At 43.2% G+C, this 19076-nt stretch overlaps 1 protein-coding gene across 10 annotated transcripts in view; it reads left to right on the top strand.

Moving 5' to 3' along the window:
• ATG13 (autophagy related 13) overlaps window positions 1–19076 on the top strand; it is a 47665-nt gene that overhangs the window by 16567 nt on the left and 12022 nt on the right. For all 10 annotated transcript variants that reach the window (XM_056132751.1, XM_056132819.1, XM_056132811.1 and 7 more), the window contains 9 exons: window positions 8444–8525; window positions 9371–9451; window positions 10447–10566; window positions 12407–12453; window positions 13806–13946; window positions 14921–14961; window positions 16223–16319; window positions 16642–16734; window positions 17973–18066. In XM_056132751.1, the coding sequence (XP_055988726.1) occupies window positions 8457–8525; window positions 9371–9451; window positions 10447–10566; window positions 12407–12453; window positions 13806–13946; window positions 14921–14961; window positions 16223–16319; window positions 16642–16734; window positions 17973–18066 (783 nt within the window). In that variant the 5' untranslated portion in view covers window positions 8444–8456. The remainder of the gene's footprint in view (window positions 1–8443; window positions 8526–9370; window positions 9452–10446; window positions 10567–12406; window positions 12454–13805; window positions 13947–14920; window positions 14962–16222; window positions 16320–16641; window positions 16735–17972; window positions 18067–19076) is intronic.

Genomic DNA, 19076 nt, shown 5'->3' with positions numbered 1-19076 from the left:
TATACATAAGTAGAGTTTGGGAAATTTAGTACTTACTGGCTAGTAAAAGTCAGGAAAGGTAGTAAATCAGTTGTATATCTCTTTAATGTTGGTACAGACTGCCCTTTTAAATCTTGGTACACTCAGAGAAGGAATTTTGCAAAGAACAAAGAAAGCATAGCATAAACTTATGTTGCATTTAAATTGTAAAGGTTGAATAAATGGCCTGGACTGGGACTAAAGGAACAGAAAGCTCTGATGCCTTAAGGATAACTTTTTCCCCAGCGGGGGCCTCTGGCTCAATATCTAACTCCAGTTACATAATCCTTTCAGTGGTACAAAAAGTCCCAGGAGTCATTGTGCCATTGTAATGTTTGTACTGTTGGATGCTCCAGTGGTGGGAACACAGAACCCCACTTCAGTGTGAAAGAAAGGCACACAGTCTTCCAGCACAATTCTTCTCAGCTCTGTTCAGGGCCCTGAGCTGGTACTCCTTTAGCCCTTTCAAATGTCTTTTTATTTTAACTTTGACATTTGTTACTGCTGTTCTCTCCTACCCTCCAAGGAAACTTTATTCTCACTTAGGAGGTATTTAGTAAAATAACACATTTAGGGGAAAAAGTCGAAGCTGCATATATATATATATATATTGAAAACTTGTATACACCATCATACAAAATTTTTTTTTCTTTTGAAAACAGTTTGCCAATTTATGGCAGATTTTTCTTTCAGAAGTAAAACCACAAAACAAAGCAGTGAAATTCAGCCTTAGATCCTGAGCAAAGAATGTTCTTATTCTTTGTCGAATTGCCTTATGAAGTCAGGTCCACAGCTCTGCCGTTTGGTGTGATTTTAGTAACCAAGTCATCAACAGAAACATGTTCTAGTCCTTTTTTGTTTTTGTTTTGTTTTTAAGCCATACTCTGCAGTGCTCAGGGCTTGCTTCTGATGTGGGCAGAGGGATCACTTCTCATGGGCCCAGGGGTCCATGTGTGGTTCAGATGATGACCCCAAGATGGGCTGTGTGCAAGGCATGCACTATTCCTACTGCACTATTTCTTCAGCCTTGTCCCTTTTCTTTGTCTTTACAGCATTCCTTCAATTGATCCTTCCAGCCACATCAATTCACATAGCACTCAGCAACTTTAGATGGGGTTCTTTTTCCCGGTTTCTTTCGAGCTGTGGTTGCCCTCTCATTTGGGCATCCTTGTTCATCTTGCTCACCATCATCACCAGGACGTGAAGGCCAGCCCGTCTCACAGTCCAAATTGAGCCCTGAGTAGATGTAGTTCACCTAGTGTTACATCCTTGCATGTGCAAGGTCTCTGATATTCCGCACCTCAGCCCCTCCCTGCAGGAAAACAAACCTGGGATCCTTGTGCTGAGGGCCTGGGCCATCCCCACTCACTCTTCTGTTATCCACATTTAGACCCTCAACAGCTTCTGCACCTGAGCCCCAGGATGGTCTTAAAGAGGGCTGTATATTTCCAGTCTCATCAAACATACAAAGAGTCCCCAAAAGGTAGCTCTTCGTAATTTGGTTTACGGCTTTAACCTGTTCTTGGTCTCAGTGGACTGTTTTATAGCATCTTTTTCTAACAACCATTTCTTCTCTGGGGTGTGGGTGTTGTATTTCTCCTTGTTGGTTTCTCTCTTTCCCCCACTCCTCCCCTTCCTTGGTTTCTTGCCCCTCCCTATGTGTGGACCCCTCACCAACAGGGAAAAATCCTTTAAGTCAGTGGCTTGAGATCGTTTCCTGTATCTAAAGTAGCTGAATTAATTCTGCGTTACCACTTTAAGAAAACTTTACTCCCGCAGTGATTAGCAACACAGCCCCCAGTCCTATGGCCTTTTTCTCATCTCTAGAGACTGTAGGAAACCAGAATGTTCCCCAAATTTGCCTCCTTGAGATTTATGTGGAGCAGAAGGCAATTAAGAGGCTGCTAGTGGGGGAGAACCTCTGTCTACTCTCCCTCCCCTCGTCTGTCAAAAGGCAGGCTATAAATTTTCTTTTTAGTGGAAACAGACTTTTATCAACCCAGAGAAGGCACGGAAGGAATGGGCAAACAAATCATGCCTACTCTTTTCCCATATTGCCTTTTAGTTTTCTGTCCTTGGATGCCTTAACTTGCTTTGTCCTGTCATTTGTCTACATTTAAAAAAATTTTTGTTGTTGGAAATCCGTATAATTTACAACTGTAAGTCACTACCTTGAGTTACTTTTCGTTGAATTTTCTCCCATGGGCATACTATGTACTTCTCACCTTAATAAAATGTTGTCTGTTGCTGAACTGTTGCTGAGTCCTAGATGACTACCTAAAAAAAAAAAAAAAGTTTTGCCTGCTGCAAAAGGATTTTCTATTGTTTGGCCTTCTTGGAGGGTTAAGTCCCCTCCCTGCATTTTAGTGAGAACTCAGAAACTGTTGTACCTCTAGTTTCTCTGATTAGCCATACGTTTCTTTTTATGTTTCTTTTATGCAGGTATTTTCTGGTGATCTTTGTTATTTTCATGTTTCTATTTTTCTTGGTGAGTTATCTACTGCTATAGTCTTCTGTTTGTTTTTATGTCGGGGCCATACCCAGTTGTGCTCAAGGCTTACTCCTGACTCTGCTCAGGGATCACTCCAGTTGACTCTGGGACCTTGTAAGTTCCAGGGATCAAACCTGGATCTACTGCACTCATGGCAAGTGCCTTATCTGATCTACTATTTCTCCAGTTCCTACTGCTACAGTCTTAACAATATTTCCCCCACCCCCAGCCCCCATAAACTTAATCTCCGTCTTTGATGTCAGTTTTAACCTTTTCTGTTAGTTTTATTTATTTATTTATTATTTTGCTTTTTGGGTCATACCCAGCATTGCTCAGGGGTTACTCCTGGCTCTGCACTCAGGAATTACCCCTGGCAGTGCTTGGGGGACCATTTGGGATACTGGGAATTGAACCCTAGTTGGTTGTGTGCAAGGCAAACACCTTCCCTGCTGTACTATCGCTCTGGCCCCTTTTCCATTAGTTTTAGATTTGGCTTTTTCAGATGGGTCTCCTGGCATTTTGACATTAATCTGAAAAATAAAATGAATCAATTGGCTAAAAATTAAAAACCCTCCATCTCAATCTTACACCATAAAAGTCAGTTTGAGATAGACCTTGAATATAATATAGAAGGTAAATAATGTGTCTAGTAGAAAATGTAGGAGAATATTTCATGACTTTGATCAACAACCACAGAAAAAGTTTAAAAACACAGAACACTGCTAAATCAGTTGACCAGAGAGATAGTGAAGGGGTTTAGGCACTGGCCTTGCATGTGATGACCCCAGGTTAAATCCCCTTCACTGAATATAGTCCCTTGAGCACCACCGGGTGTACCCCAATACAAAAAAATAAAATGGTAACCATTAAAGAAAATGTCAGTAATTTGGATTTCATGAAATTAGAACCTCTGTTCATCCATAGACTCCATTAGAGAATACTGCACAGTAATAAAAAGAAAAAATATCGAGCATAGAGTCAAATCTCAAAGTAATTATGCTATGGGCCGAACTGTACAGCAAGGAAGGCGCTTGCCTTGCACGCTGCTGGACTGTGCTCTGTCCCTGGCACCTTGTACAGTCCCTTAACCCTGCCAGTAGTGAACCCTGAGCCCAGAGCCAGGAATAAGCTCTGAGCATGACTGGGTGTGGCCCCAAACAAACACAACAGCAAGGACAACAACAACAACAAAAAAAACTCTAGGTGGAGCCCTGGGGCAGCTTGGTAGCCTGGCAGGGATGGGATGAGGCAGTGAGTTCCATCCCAGCGCCTCCCTGCCGAGACATACAGACATTTGGGCAATCCAGGCAGCACTGCTATTTGGGATCCCTGGCCCCATAAACCCGCCAGATGTGACTCTGGCTGTGTTTCAATCAGATGTGTGCTGGCCCGAGAAACTCCTGTGTGCAGTGCCAGTGAACACTGCAGTGCCTCCCCTGTTTATCACAGCAACAAAAAGGCAAGATAGGGCTAGAAAGACAGTATAGAGGGTAGGGTGTTTACCTGGCACACAGCTGATCTGGGTTCAACTTCCAGCACCCCATATGGTCCCTCATGATCTACTGATTCAGCCAGGAGTAAGACCTTGAACACCACTTGGTGTTGCCCAATGACAAACCCCACCCTCCTCCTCCTTCAAAAAAAAAAAAAAAAGGAAGGAAAGGGAAAAACTTTTGTGTTGTTTATTTTTGGTTTTGGGGTCACACCTGGTTGTAATCAGGTTAATTCCTGGCTCTGCACTCAGGGATCACGACTGGTGGTGTTCAGGGCACCATATGGGGTACCAGGGATTGAATCTTTATCAGCAGTGTGCAAGGCAGACACCTTCCCTGCTGTATTATCTCTCCAGCCCCAGAAAATAAAAAAAATATGTGGGATTAGAGAGAGAATACAGTGGATTATTCACTATAGGGGACCCTCTTATGATTCCCTGAGCACAGAGCCAGGATTAGCACTTGGCAAGGTATGGCTCCAAAACCCAAGTAAATAAAGATAGAGCTAGACCCACAGCTAACAGAAAACAGCCCAGAAATCCACCTTAATGTCTCTGGTTACTGAGTCAAGAAACAACAGTCAGGGGAGTTAGACTCTCCTGCAACTAGTTCAGGGAGCCTAGCAATAAGCCTTGGTACAAATTGGCCCCAACAGCCAGAACTTGATTAATGACTGACAGCATCCCTCATTTTGGCCCCTGCTTTCAACTTGAACCAACCAGAGAAAGGCAAATATGTACCCCAAATCAATCACATACGATGCACTCTGACTTTACTTTGGCCGCCCCCAGATTTCCCATACAAATAACCCCCAATCAGGACCACACCTGAGGTCTTTCTTTTCCCCACTATTAAACTTCCCACTCAGAGCCTGCCTTTGAGTATCTGCCAAGTACAACTGATGGTGGCTGACCCCACCTATGCAAGGTCCCAATGGCCTCTGCCTCTTCCCATTGGGTAGTCCACATTTGAAACAGCTTAATTAAGGTGTCACTGACAATAAACTATGACTTGAAAGTGTAACATTTAGTAAGCTTTGACATGTTCATTTCTGTAGAATCACCACCACAAGGGGCTATGCATACCAGAACCCTGAGTTTGATCCCCAACATCATATGGTCGTCCCACTGAGATCAGCCGCTGAGCACCAGAGCCAGGAGTAACCCCCAGAGTGGGCAGGGATTACCACGAGAGTGATCTTTGTCACCGCCCAAGTTTACAATTGTTTTTTAATAATTTCTTCCTGTTCTGGACCCCTCTCGGTCCCTACCCCCATTCCTAAGTAACCTGATGTGATCACTAGAGATCCCTAATTGGCATTTAAGAGTAGGTGACATGGAAATAGTTTTTGGTTTGGGAGTTTGGGCCATACCCCAGAAGCTCAAGGGCTACTCCTGGCTCTGTGGTCAGGGGACCATGTGGTGATGGGAAGTGGCCACATGCAAGGCAGGCGCCTTTTCTCCCTTCCTATCTCTCTGACCCTAGGCTCTCTTTACATGTGTGGAGTCTGGAAATCTCACACCCCACTTGGTGCTACTGTTTCTGGAAAACTGGCAGTGCATGTTAAAGTTAAATATGTCTGTTGTCTATGAACCAACATTAACACAAACACAGGTTTTATCTCTGATGACAGCGAGTGTTTATGTATCCCCAAAATGACAGAAGAATTTCATAGCTCCAGTTGGGAAAATAGCACAAGAATGAGGCACGCATGTTCCCCAGCACCACACAGCAGCCCAAACACCCTGGGTGTGGCTCCACTGCATCCTTGTGCTTTGCATTGGGCCACCTGCCCTGGTCAGCTGTCCCTGGGAGAAGCCCTCTGAGCATGTTTGGAGGCCCCAAGTAAAGGAATATAATAGCTAAGTATAGGCAATAAGTCAAATGTTTATCAACAGTAACATTTATAAATTGGAGTATAAAGTCACGCAATGCTTAATGACAGGAATATGTTCTGAGAAATATGTCATTAGGCAGCTTTGTTGTGTGAATATAGAAAGTGTAATTACGCCAACCTAGATGGTCTCCTTGCCTTTCACACACCTAGGGTCGATGAGTTAGCCCAGAAGTTCCCCGATGTATTTAACCTGCCTCCTCCTTTTCAAAAAAAAAAAATTACTCATTGGCCCCCTGGAAATCTGTCTTCACTAAAGAAACAAGCAGAGGGTCCTCCAGAAGGCTACTGTTGCCCCCCTGAAAAGGACCAGCACCCCATCTAATTTGGGAAAAACTGAGACAGCCTCTTAGATTTGTTGTTTTCTGTCTGTGTGTTCTGCCATGGACCTACATGGTGTTAGGCAAAATATGATTATTCATAAAATGGAGCAACGAAGATTAAGTGCCACATGCAGCGGTTTAGGTAAATATTATATACATAGGATTGAATGAGAGAAACTACATTCAAAAGTTAATTTGGTCTAGATTGTGGCTATGTTGGTATATACATAGTGTATACACCCAAGTTTTGTGTATATGTTTGTATATACAGAAAACTTTTTGTTCTGTTTTTGTTGGGGGCCACACTCAGCCAGTGGTGCTCAGGGCTTATTCCTGGTTCTGCGCCCAGGGGTCACTCCTAGGAGACTTGGGGGAACCATATGGGGGTGCTGAGGTTGGAACCCGGATCAACCACATTCATGACAAGTGCCTGCCCCCACTATACCATCACTCTGGCTCCATTACACGTAACTTAAACCTCAATAAAGAATAGTAGGATTTTTCAAACTTTACTTTCTTTTAAAATTTCTTCTCTATCTGCCTGTCTGTCTCTCTCTTTTCCCGTCCCCCTTCCTTCCTTCCCAGCTCTCTCCTTTTGTTTGTACCTTTCCTTAAAACTACTTCTCCCAAGAGCTTTTCCTGTTTCTGTAACTGAAATCCAGTTAAACTTGCTTCTCAGGTACTGTGGCTTAAAACCCTGGCAGTCCTTTAACGTTTGTCTCGGGTCAGTCCATAAAACTTGTTGACTCTTTGGAAATTTCTCCCAGCCACATCTCCAAACCACTTCTGTTCTAGAATTTTAGCCTTGATCACAAGTTTGAGCTATTGCCAAGAACCTAATTGGCTTCCCTGATTTTTAGATCTCAAAACTTTGTTACATCTCTACAACAAAGCTTTCTTTCCAGAACAAGGGTGTAGTACTTGATTGTTTTCCTATTTAATCTCCAAAGCCTTGGGCGTGTGTGTTTGGGGGTGGGGGGCTCCCATTTTCTGCACACTAGGTGCAGACCAGGCGCTCACTTTCTAGACTCATGTCTGGCCACCCTAACCATGTTACTTAATTGTCCATTCACAGTCCTTTGCAAATGAGTACTTCATACTTCTAAACCCATTTTTGCTTCTGTGTTTTTGTTCATGCTTTTCTCTGTCTAAATGTTTCCTTCTTCATACCAGCATCCCCAGCTCAAATTATGTCAGCCTTGGGAAATGAGTTATTATGTCCTTCATGAAATATTTGAACTTGAAATGATATCCAAATGTTTCTATTTGTGCTTTTCTTTTCTGGAGATAGGGCTTGCCATGTAATCCAATTCTTTTTCTTTTGTTTAAAGGTTAATTGAATATTTTTTACTCACAGATAAATAAGCTTTAATCTAGTATGACTGCCAGACTACATAGCAGAAAGCCATTTTCTTAGTTTTGCACACTGATGGGAAGGTTTCTACTATATGGAAAAGGTCATATATGTCTATCATATACATATATATATATACACACACATATACACACACACTATACTGTCTCAAAGCCTTTCAGACTGGAGAGAGAGCACAGGAGTAAGGTGCTTCTTGCCTTGGATGTGGCAGACCTGGGTGCACCCTTTAAGGTCCCCTAAGTCCACCAAGAGTGATCCCTGAGCAGAGCCGATGTAGCCTCAAAACAAAACAAAAAGTGTCACATGATTATTTCATACTGATACAACTAGTATTAGTATCTGAGAAATAGAGGTTGCTTTATTCTTTGGCACAGAGTAGTCCCTGGGCCTCTGTTCCAACCCCCTACACTCTAAAATGAAAACTAGTATGTCATTAGATTCTTAAAAGGGGTCCACCCCCAGTGTTAAATAGATTTAGTTGTATTTTGAAGGAGTGTCAATGAACTCACTCATTTTATGTTTTATCAGTTTTTATCTTGTAAAAAGTTCATCTTCAGTGTGCTGGGTGATGTGTTTTTCTTTTAACAAATAAGTTATGTTTCACATTATAAAATTCAGGTTAAAATGTCTTATGCTTCCTGTATTTTCAGTTACAAGATTTAGCTCTTTGAAATTTATTTTCTTCACAGAATAGTATCTTTGGTATCTTTAGTTAGGGAAAGTTTTCTTCTTGAAAATGGCTACATGACTATTCTTGCAGCTAGTAGACAATGCCATCTCTGTATGCTTTGATGTTCTAATTGCTTTTAAATTATATTAGTCATATTTTAACACATTTTCACATCTTAGATTCCTATAGGCAATGGAAACTGATCTCAATTCCCAGGACAGAAAGGACCTGGACAAGTTCATTAAATTTTTTGCCCTTAAGGTAATGCATTCATTCTTTTTTCCTCAAACTGTTAGAAATAACTTTCATGCCTCTCCCTTTTTGGAAATACAGCATAACAGCTTGCAGCTTGCCCATTTTAAGGGATACTTCTGTCTGTTGTAAACCAAACTGTGAAGGTTGGGGGCGGTACTGGGGGTGTAACTAAAAAGTAACTTCCAATTTCTGCAGCTACTTGTTCAAAAAAAATTTTTTTTCTTGCCTGCAAGTCTCTTGCAGAAATGTCAAGCTATTATGCCAGGTTATTGGCACAGAATGTTCCCCTGGGGTGGGAACAAAGACTGTGGACTGGAATGGAAGACAGTTGGGGCATCTCTCCCTAAGCTGCGACTAATTCCGAGATGTCTAACTTGCAATTACTGTTCCCATGTGGGTAAAGGAGAAATGAAAATTGAATTTTGGATGCTCTGGAAGTTACATTTTCCTAAATCTGAAAATCCTTCCCACCTCTCCTGCCTCTTCCTGTCAACCATTGCTAAGCAGGAGCAATATATGCAGTAGTTTCTGGCTGTAAAATTAGTTGGAAGCCTTTTGCCATATGGACCAAATGATGGGAATTCTTGTGGAATTCTTGTTTAAAGTCTACTATGATTACATAACTGCGTGGCAGTGACTATTTAAACCCATGGTCGGACTTGCCACGCGCAGCGTTCCTTCTGCCATGTGAGTCTAAGCATCCAGTGCTACATCCTGCAGTTGATTGTCACTGTAACCTCAGGAATGTTTACAATATTTTTTTATAGTTTTCTTTTTTAAAATATGTCCTTGAATGTTTTAAATACTTTTCTAAATTAGTGTAATTACAGTCTTTGATTTCTTTTCTTTAGACAGTCCAAGTGATTGTGCAGGCTAGACTTGGTGAGAAGATCTGTACTCGTTCATCTTCGTCTCCAACTGGATCAGATTGGGTAATATTTCCCTTCTCTGCTAAGGAATAGTATACTGAGATATGTGACACAGGAAATCATAGTGAAATACTAAGGAAGACTATAATAATGTTAAATCATAACCTGAAAATTTCTAATACCATTTGATCTGTTCACTTGGAAAATATGTTTTTTTATTGAATATTCTAGCTTTATTTGACTTACAGATTTCTACTGTGATATGTGAAAGAACTTAGTCTTTAGAAAATAAAAAAAAAATGAATTTAGGGGCTGGAGAGATAGTGCAGTGGGTAAGGTACTTGCCTGAATGCGTCCAAACTGGGTTTGTTCCTCTGCGTCCCATATGGTCCCTTAAGTATCACCAAGGGTAATTCCTGAATGCAGAGCCAGGCAGTAACTCCTGCTCCCTCACAAAAAAAAAAAAAAAAAAAACCCAAAATTTTGATCTTTGTTTCTTGGGTAAGTAATTTTGAATTTGAAGCCACACTCATCAGAGCTCAGGGGACTCCTAAATCTGGCTCAGAGGTAACTCCTGGCAGTACTTAGGGAATGGTAACAGTACTAGGGAATGAACCCAGTAGTTCTGCATGCAAAGTATGCACTCAGCCCTTTAAACTGTCTCTCCATTCCATAGTTAACTTTTTGGGGAAAGTTTGACATTTTTGGGTTTTTTTGTTGTTTGGGGGGGCACACCCACTAGTGTTTAAAGGCTGTTCTTGACCCTCTCTCCAGAGGTTCCTTTCGGCAATACTTGGAACCATATGTGGTGGGCGACTGTACATGGTGCAGGGTTCTGGCTCATGCCAGGCAAGTGCCGCCTAGTTAGCTTCTTTAACTTGAAATTTGGGGCTTTAGTCTTCGATCAGGGACTTTGATTTCTTATGGGGCAAGGAGAAGAGTGCAGGTCGTGAATCAGAGCAGAACCTGCATTACCCACAGTGCCCTCATGCCATAGGAAGTTTAATTTTCCATAATATCTCTTATTAATGCTTAACAGAATTCCTTTTGCTTCTTAGTTCAATTTAGCAATCAAAGACATCCCAGAGGTTACACATGAAGCTAAGAAGGCACTGGCAGGGCAGCTGCCCGCTGTCGGGAGGTCTATGTGTGTGGAGATCTCACTTAAGACTTCTGAGGTAAGGATATGGCCAGAAAGAGTGTGTGTGTGAGGGGGTGGTAAGGTTTTAGCCAGGAAGTGTGTTTGTGTGTGTGTGTGTGTGTGTGTGTGTGTGTGTGTGTGTGTTAAAGTTACGGCCAGGAAGTGTGTGTGTGCCACTGGAGACAGGAGGTTTTATTGATGCTGATGCGGTAGGAAAGGCCCTTAGTAGCCCCGGAAGGGGGTGGTGGGTGGAGCTGGGTCCTACTCCACTGTCAGTTCAGGATAACACAAAAAGAGACAGAGTAGTTTGGACAGAAATATCAGACAGCTAAAAACGTTGTTTGTTTTGATTTGGGTGTTTGTTTGGTTTTTGTGAAGCATGATAGTTCTTCTGATACTTATTTTTTTAAATGTGGTGGGGAAAGAAGAGGAGAAGTATATGTTTGAGAGAACACAGGCTTCTCCAGAGTGGAAATAAGCAAGTAAAGAAACAGACAAACAAGCAAGATACATGTTCAAGAACACCGGCTTAAAGAGCAAGCCTAAAAAGATTTTTAAATTTCTTAATTTGGGTCTCAATTTAAAATACCCCCTATAAAATTAGAAGATATTTGAATTTGGAATACCAGCCTTCTGAAGAGTGATTTGGAATTAAAAATCTTAGCAGGAGGGGCTGGAGTAACATAGGATGTTTGTCTTGTATGAACCCAACCTGGGTTCAATCCCTGACATCCTATGGTTTCCCAAATCCTGCCAGGTATGGTCCCTGAGCACTGCCAGTCACTGTCACTGTCCTTCCCGTTGTTCATCGATTTGCTTGAGCGGGCCCAGTAACGTCTCCATTGTGAGACTTTTTGTTACTGTGTTTGGCATATCAAATACGTCACGGGTAGCTTGCCAGGTTTTGCCGTGCGGGTGAGATACTCTCGGTAACTTGCCGGGCTCTCCAAGCGGGGTGGAAGAATTAAACCCAGGTCGGCCAAGTCGGCCGCGTGCAAGGCAAACACCCTACTGCTGGCCTATTGCTATTGCCCTAAAACCAAAACAGCAACAACAAAATATCCTCACTGGGCCAAAGATGGTTCAGAGGTTTAGGTATGCCTTGCATGTGACTGAACTTGGTTGGATCCAGTGGAAGTACCTAAGCTCTGCTGGCTGTGCCCTCTACATTTCAGGGGAAGGATATAAAGGGCCAAAGAGCTGGAAGGGCTGGAGCACATGTTGTGCATGCAGGAGGCCTTGATTTTATCCCTGAGCCAGAGTAGCCCCTGAAAACTACTAGGTATGGTCCGAAGCATCCCTCTCCCAAAATGTGAAATTTTTCATTATAAGGAGAATATCGTGCATATTTATTTATTAAGGAAAAAGTAGGTGATAAAAATCTACATATGGGGGCTAGAGTGATAGCACAGTGGGTAGGGCGTGTGCCTTGCACGCGGCTGATCCGGGTTCGATTCCCAGCATCCCATATGGTCCCCCTGAGCACCACCAGGAGTAATTCCTGAGTGCAGAGCCAGGAGTAACCCCTGTGCATCGCCGGGTGTGACCCAAAAAGAAAAAAAAAGTACACAGAGTATGATCCCCACTCCTGTTTAGAAAAGATGATTTGTACTTTGATATCTTTTACTTCCTTGTATTCAAGGAATATCTTTTAAAAGATATTCAAGGAATATCTTTTATTCCTTGAATACAAGGGTTAAAGTGTATGTTTTCCTTGCTTATAGTTGACCCTGGTTCATTATCTCTTGCTTTGTGCTATTTGTGCTTTCTAATATATTTATAATTACAATGTAGTATTTTGCATCACTAAATAAAACCCAAAGAGATTGAAAAAGAAAACAGATCACTGAAATATCTTCTGATTGTCCCCTCTACAGGGTGATTCCATGGAGTTAGAAATATGGTGTCTTGAAATGAATGAAAAGTAAGTGCTTTGTCTTAGAGTCCTTGGATCTGGTAACCAAGGGTAAAGAATTTGACATCATGTGCAAAGCAGGGCTTGTTATCAGCCATTTAAGGGGTTCCAACTACTTAAGAAAGCCAATAGGTCTTTGCTACAATTTGCTTCATGCTTGGCGTCCCAGCAGAGACACAGAGGTGACCTTCCGAGGGAGCGTCCGTCCAGTGAGATCCAGACACCACAGGGAAAGGAGCAGAGAGAGAGAGAGCTGAAAGGGATTCGTTGTTTTCCCACAGTACAGCTCGTTCTCTGATTAAGTCCCTTGTGAAATCTTAAAACATGATGACTGTTTTGTCTGTTTTCTAGGTGGCAGACATCCAGTAAGGTTTCCCCCACTGCTTTTCACACAGCGTGCTGGTCATGGATTAGAAATGCATGCGATCTCCCTCCCCCACTTTCTCCTTTCAAGGCAGATCAGCTTACTTCCTGCCTGATGTTTCGGTTTTCAGAAAGCTTATATAGGAGAAGGAGAACACATGAAAATATAAGTCTTAATAATAAGTATATGTGTTACATGACTTTTTTTTTCTTTAAATGAAAAGCAATTGCTAGGTTTTCCTTCGGCATTTTAGTATCAGTCTTCTCTCCAGATTTAGTACCAGACTTTCCTGCAGATTTCCTATTAGATGGGTAGAAGGACATAGCTATTAAGATAGTATACTGACATAGTTTCACCTTCAGTAATATAATTAGCACTGTAGCACTATCCTCCCGTTGTTCATCGATTTGCTTAAGCGAGCACCAGTAATGTCTCCATTGTGAGACCTGTTGTTACTGTTTTTGGCATATCAAAATTGCCATGGGGAGCTTGCCAGGCTCTGCCAGTGGGTGGGATACTCTCAGTAGCTTGCTGGGTTCTCTGAGAAGGAAGTAATATAATTACAATATTGAATTACTGTTTTAAAGTATGCTGCTTTATTTTATAGCTAATCACATCAAAGGTCGAAAAACGTATATTTGGTGCCTTTTGGTACTTGTTAATCTGGCCTAGTATATAAGAGAGTGAAACTTGACCTACTTTGGCAATCTGTTGATAAACTGACAAAGGTTTCCTATACCTATAAACATTCAGAACATGTTCTCTTAGTAAATTCAGTCTTAACACAGTGTTCGTGCTTTATTTGCTACCGTTTCTGCTTATTATACTACTCTAAATATTGTAACTAGACTCTGAAGCAGATTGACTTCTCTGAGAATTCCTGAATAATGTTACCTAATTGATCTCGGAGGAACATAATATGTCTGTACCCGCTGTTTTTCGGTTCTATGTTACGTTAGCTGACTAGGAGAAAGCTGATAGTGTCTGTGCTCCTCAGGTGTGATAAAGAGATCAAAGTTTCCTACACGGTATACAACAGACTCTCATTGTTGCTGAAGTCTCTCCTGGCTATAACTAGAGTGACACCGGCCTACAGACTCTCCAGGAAGCAAGGGCATGAGTATGTAATATTGTACAGGTAAGTAACACAACTGCTCACCTTCTCGACTCATAGCAACCACATCATTTTTAGTTTTGAGGCCGCATGCAGTGGTGTCTAGGAGCTACTCCTAGCTCTGTGGTCAGAGGTGACCCATGGCAGTGCTGGGGACCACATGTGGTACCAGGGATCCTGACCACAGCAGAATGCAGGGCCCGTGCATTAGCCTCTGTACCATCTCTTTGGCATGCCTTCCCTCCTTTCTCTCTCTGACACTGTGGTCTTATTGTTTTTTTGATAAAGTTCAATTTTCTCTTTTTGGGTTTGGGGGCCACATCTGGCTGTGCTCAGAAGGCACTTTCAGTGTTGCTCGGGAACTGTGCAATTATTATTTTTTTTGAGAGGTAGGGGAGGGGGGGGCTACCCCAAGTTGTTCTAAGGGCTTATCTCCAGGCTCTTTGCTCATCACAGCTGGTGGGCTTGGGGGACCATGTGGGGTGCGGGGGATTGAATCCGGGTTGGCCCCGTGCAAGACAAACACCCAGCTGTTCTGTAGCTCCAGTTGGGACATTGCCATTCTGGGGATCAGACCTCTGGCTCTAGCATGCAAGGCTTATGCTTCAACCCTTGGAGCTATTTCCTCCAGGCCCATTTTGTTAGATTTTTTTTTCTAGGTGTTTTTTAATGGGCTGGAGCAATAGCACAGTGGCAGGGTGTTTGCCTTGCACACAGCTGCACGGCTGACCTGGCCAGGCCGGGTTCAATTCCTTCATCCCTCTCGGAGAGCCCAGCAAGCTACTGAGAGTATCTTGCCCGCACGGCAAAGCATGGCAAGCTACTCATGACGTATTCGATATGTCAAACTCAGTAACAAGTCTCACAAAGGAGCTGTTACTGGGCCCACTTGAGCAAATTGATGAACAATGGGAGGACAGTGCTACAGGTGTTTTAATGATTGAGACTTTTCAGTAGAGAACTGTAACTTACTTTTTTTCCCTTCCCCTTCTCTACAGGATATATTTCGGGGAAGTTCAGCTAAATGGTTTAGGAGAAGGTTTGTATCAAGGTTGAAAACATTTGTAATGTTATTTTCCTTTCTTCAGAGATGGACTTGAATATTGTCTTAATTTTTTTTTTGGTGGGGTGGGGGCTAGTGAGATGGCACAGAGGACTGGAGCGCATGTGTCACTTGGAGTCCCAGGTTCAATCTCAACACTGCTAGGCATAACCACACACGCGCGCGGGCGCAAGTGCTTCCAAGCACCATGCTGGAGTGAGTAGATCTTGGGCATCTCCTTTGGATTAGGGAGACAGCTAGGGGCTGGAGCGCATGCTCTCCATACAGAGATTCTGAGTTCAATTCCCAGCACCACCTGGCCCCAAGAACCATGAGAACGGAGCATGCTCACATCCATGGGCCTTTCCACTGAACAGTTTGGCCCACATGGCCGTACTGAGCATTATCAGGAGCTAACCCAGGGGTCCTTTAGCACTGATAGGGAGCCCATCACCCCAGATAACATTTGTAACTTTAGATAACTTTATTATGTATGCTACATGTAAGGAAAAGAGAGAACAGGTGGGTGGTTCAAGGAGCTGCCAAAAAATGACCCAATCATTTTTGTTGTATTTCCAGCAGCAATTCAGTATTTCGTGTATATATTTGCTGGGATTGAACTCAGGCCTCAGACCTGTGAAGCAGTGTGCTTTGTGAGCTACGTCTCCAACCTTCTTTCGTACTTTCTATAATTGTCACTTTCCCTTAATTTTTACATAGAGTATCTGAAATATTTCTGAAAGTGGCACCAACTTTGAAAAGTCAGAGAGAAAACGAGGAAATGCCTTGGGATCATCCTCAAAACTAGGGTCACTGCCTCATCTGGTTTTGCGGGGACAGCCTGGGTGGAAGTACTCTTACTTCATAGTGAGGCCTTTGGTTTGCACACACCACACAGCCCTTCCTTGACTCATTGGGTCTGTGACACATCTGAGCAAGATTGATAAGGATCTGGTTTGACTTTAGGATTAAAATTGTTTCATCTCTTTGATTTTCACCCCCCTTGTGGCAGGGATCAAATCTGGTGCTTGATTCACACAACACATGTTTTGTACTATTGAGTGCTGGGTTTTACTAGAGATGTTAAATCAATATAGGATATACTGAGAAAAAATATATGTAAAGGTGTATAAAAGTGAGGCTGCCACACTGAGTAAAGTCAGACAGTAGAATGAATGATTCAGAAAAAGTCTGGGAAGCATTGTCAGTTTTCTTTTGGGGTGAAAAACAAAAGCTAATAATTCATCTCTTCTCCTAGGTTTCCAGACAGTTCGTGTTGGGACAGTGGGCACCCCTGTGGGTACCATCACTCTTTCTTGTGCTTATAGAATTAACTTGGCATTCATGTCTACCAGGTGAGGAAGCGCCTTCAGTCCGCAAGAACCCTTCTAAAGATGCCAGTTCCCACCCCCCTACGCCTAAGCCTCTAGTATAGCTCTGCTGTTCCTGAAATCAGTTCCCTTCCAAAGAATAAATCTGAAAAAAAGGAAAGCAGTTTCCAGATTGGAGACTCTGAAGGAACCAGAACCAATTTGCCCAGAATATAGAGCTGGGGGTTTATATTTAGGGGTGCAGTCATGTAGTTCTGGTGTCTCCTGCCAACAGGTGCTAGGTGTGGACTCTGAAGCCCTGGTAAGGCATGCTAGGCAACATCACCATCTCTTTACTGTGTTCCAGGCAGTTTGAGAGGACGCCACCTATCATGGGGATTATCATCGATCATTTTGTGGACCGTCCCTACCCCAGCTCCTCACACCCCTGCAACTACAGGTGAGGAATGTGCAAGGCACGTCCCAAGCTGCAGCAAAGCAGAGTCCCTCTTGCCCAGGCTCACAGAATAGCACCCCCGTCTGCACTCAACGCCCATCCAGGCCCAGGGAAGGGACTAAGAGCACTGTGGAGAGAGCCAGGCGGGATGTCATCTCTGTTGGCTCCACCAAGGCTGTCTCAGAACATTCTTGGATGGTTTTGTGCACATACAGAGCTGTTATCTATGCCCTGCAATTCTATAATGTTGTCAGTAAACAAGAATAAAAAGTGGGAAATGTATTTTAAACTATAAAAAATAACTTTTTTTTTTTTTTTTGCTTTTTGGGTTACACCCGGCAATGCACAGGGGTTACTCCTGGCTCATGCACTCAAGAATTACTCCTGGTGGTGCTCGGGGGACCATATGGGATGCTAGGAATTTAACCCAGGCTGGCCACATGCAAGGCAAACGTCCTACCCGCTGTGCTATTGCTCCAGCCCCAATAATATTTTCTTATTCTCTGAAAAAAATAAAAATCTATGAACATTTTTGATCTTGATGATAGTCATTTGACTTTTTCAGTAGCAAGTAACTAAGAGATAGGGAGGGAATAATTTTTTTTTTATTTTTGTTTTTTGTTTTTGGGGAGGTAGGGTTGCACCCAGCGGTGTTGAGGGCTTACTTTTGGCTCTGCTCAGGAATCACTCTTGGTGTGGCTCAGGAGACCATATTACTTGCCAGGGATCAAACCAGAGTCAGCTGCGTGCTAGGCAAATGCCTTCTCACTGTACTGTCTCTCTGGCCCCTAACTTGTGATACAGCCTTAGCAAAATCTGTGGCTTTCAAAGATCACCATCTGGCATAATTCAGTTACACATGAGTACCAAGAGTATCCAAACCTCGATGGCAGAAATCAGAATTCTTCAGCTGTGTACCAGAAATAATGCTACCTTTAGGTAGAAATCATGGGGAGTTCAGCTGGTTTGACTTAGGGTCTAGACTTACTTTCATTAAATTTCTTTTGGGGTAGTTGTGGTCGGGTAGCACGGTAGTGCCTGAGGTTGAGCATGGAAAAAGAAAAAAAAAAATCAGACCTTCAACTCCTGGACATATTTGGCATCATCCAAGGCTCAGCAAGCCTATTGCCAATATCAACTGTGCTTGCAACGATTCGTGTCACAGCTTGTCACCTCCTTCTGTTGCCTTGCTGAAGTTGACCGCCATGAGCATAACAGTCCTCATTTTTCTTCCCCTTTAGAGCTACAGGCGAGGACACTGGGGTGACATATCCTTCTGTAGAAGATTCTCAAGAAGTGTGTACCACCTCTTTTTCCACCTCCCCTCCATCCCAGGTAGGGAGACATGGGGCCATGGGGGGGGGGGGGGGAGGGGAGTGGCCATTGAGATTGAGTGTTACATAGATGCCCTTGAGAAATTGTTTCACAGCTTGTCATCTGAAACCAGTCTCCTTGGCAAGATTGTAACCTTTTCCTTCCCAGGAAATTCTTCAAGTTCCCTAGGAAATCCATCACTGGATTCCAGGTGCCTTTTACTAGCAAGGCTCTCTTACAGTGATGCTTGCTTCTCCATTTGGTAACTTCCTCTTCCCAAGTTCTCGGCAGGCTTCCTCCTGAAGGAAGGAGATAATAGTTGTAGCTCCTAGTAGTATAAAATATCAGCACCCAAGTAGCTGGGCCATTTTTCTTCATTGCTGATGCAGATTTCTGCTTCTCTGTAGTTGCTATCTGAACATTTTTAGCCATTAATTTTCCCACTTGAGTGAGTCTCCGGTGTCAAGCCCAGTTTTTCTGTTTGTTTTTGTTTTGGAACCATACCTGACAATGCTCCAGGGATATTCCTGACTCTGCACTCCGGCATTACTCCTAGCAGTGTTCAGGATCTAGCCCAGGTTGGCCATATGCAAGACAAGTGCCCTACCCACTATACTGTTGCTCTGTCTCCATCAAGCCTAGTTTTGATAATACAGATGCCAGGAAAATGTTCTTAGCTTAGCAGGAGGAAGTGTTGCATGGTCTTTCTGTAGGATGCACCTGAGCCTGAGACTGCATCCACCAAGGAGCCAGTGTTCCAGCGACCCGAGCTCCAGGGCACAGGCCTTCTTCTCTGCTTTGTTGCCAGGGGAGCCCTGCTCTTCCTGCCCACTGGTCCTCCTCTTTTGACTGTCATTTCAGACACCTCCTTCCAGTCCTGACTCGGCTCAGCTGTCCTCCAAAAACAGACCCAGATTACCCCCTTCGCTATCTTATTTTAGGGACCCAACACCTTTTTCTACATACTAGGGCTTGAAACCAGGTTTTATGCATGCAAGGCATATACTGTCATCACAGAGCTACATCTCCTG

Source organism: Sorex fumeus, unplaced genomic scaffold (assembly GCF_029834395.1).
Source record: "Sorex fumeus unplaced genomic scaffold, SorFum_2.1 ptg000007l, whole genome shotgun sequence".
NCBI classification, from domain to species: domain Eukaryota; kingdom Metazoa; phylum Chordata; class Mammalia; order Eulipotyphla; family Soricidae; genus Sorex; species Sorex fumeus.
This window is presented reverse-complemented; position numbering and strand designations above follow the sequence as displayed.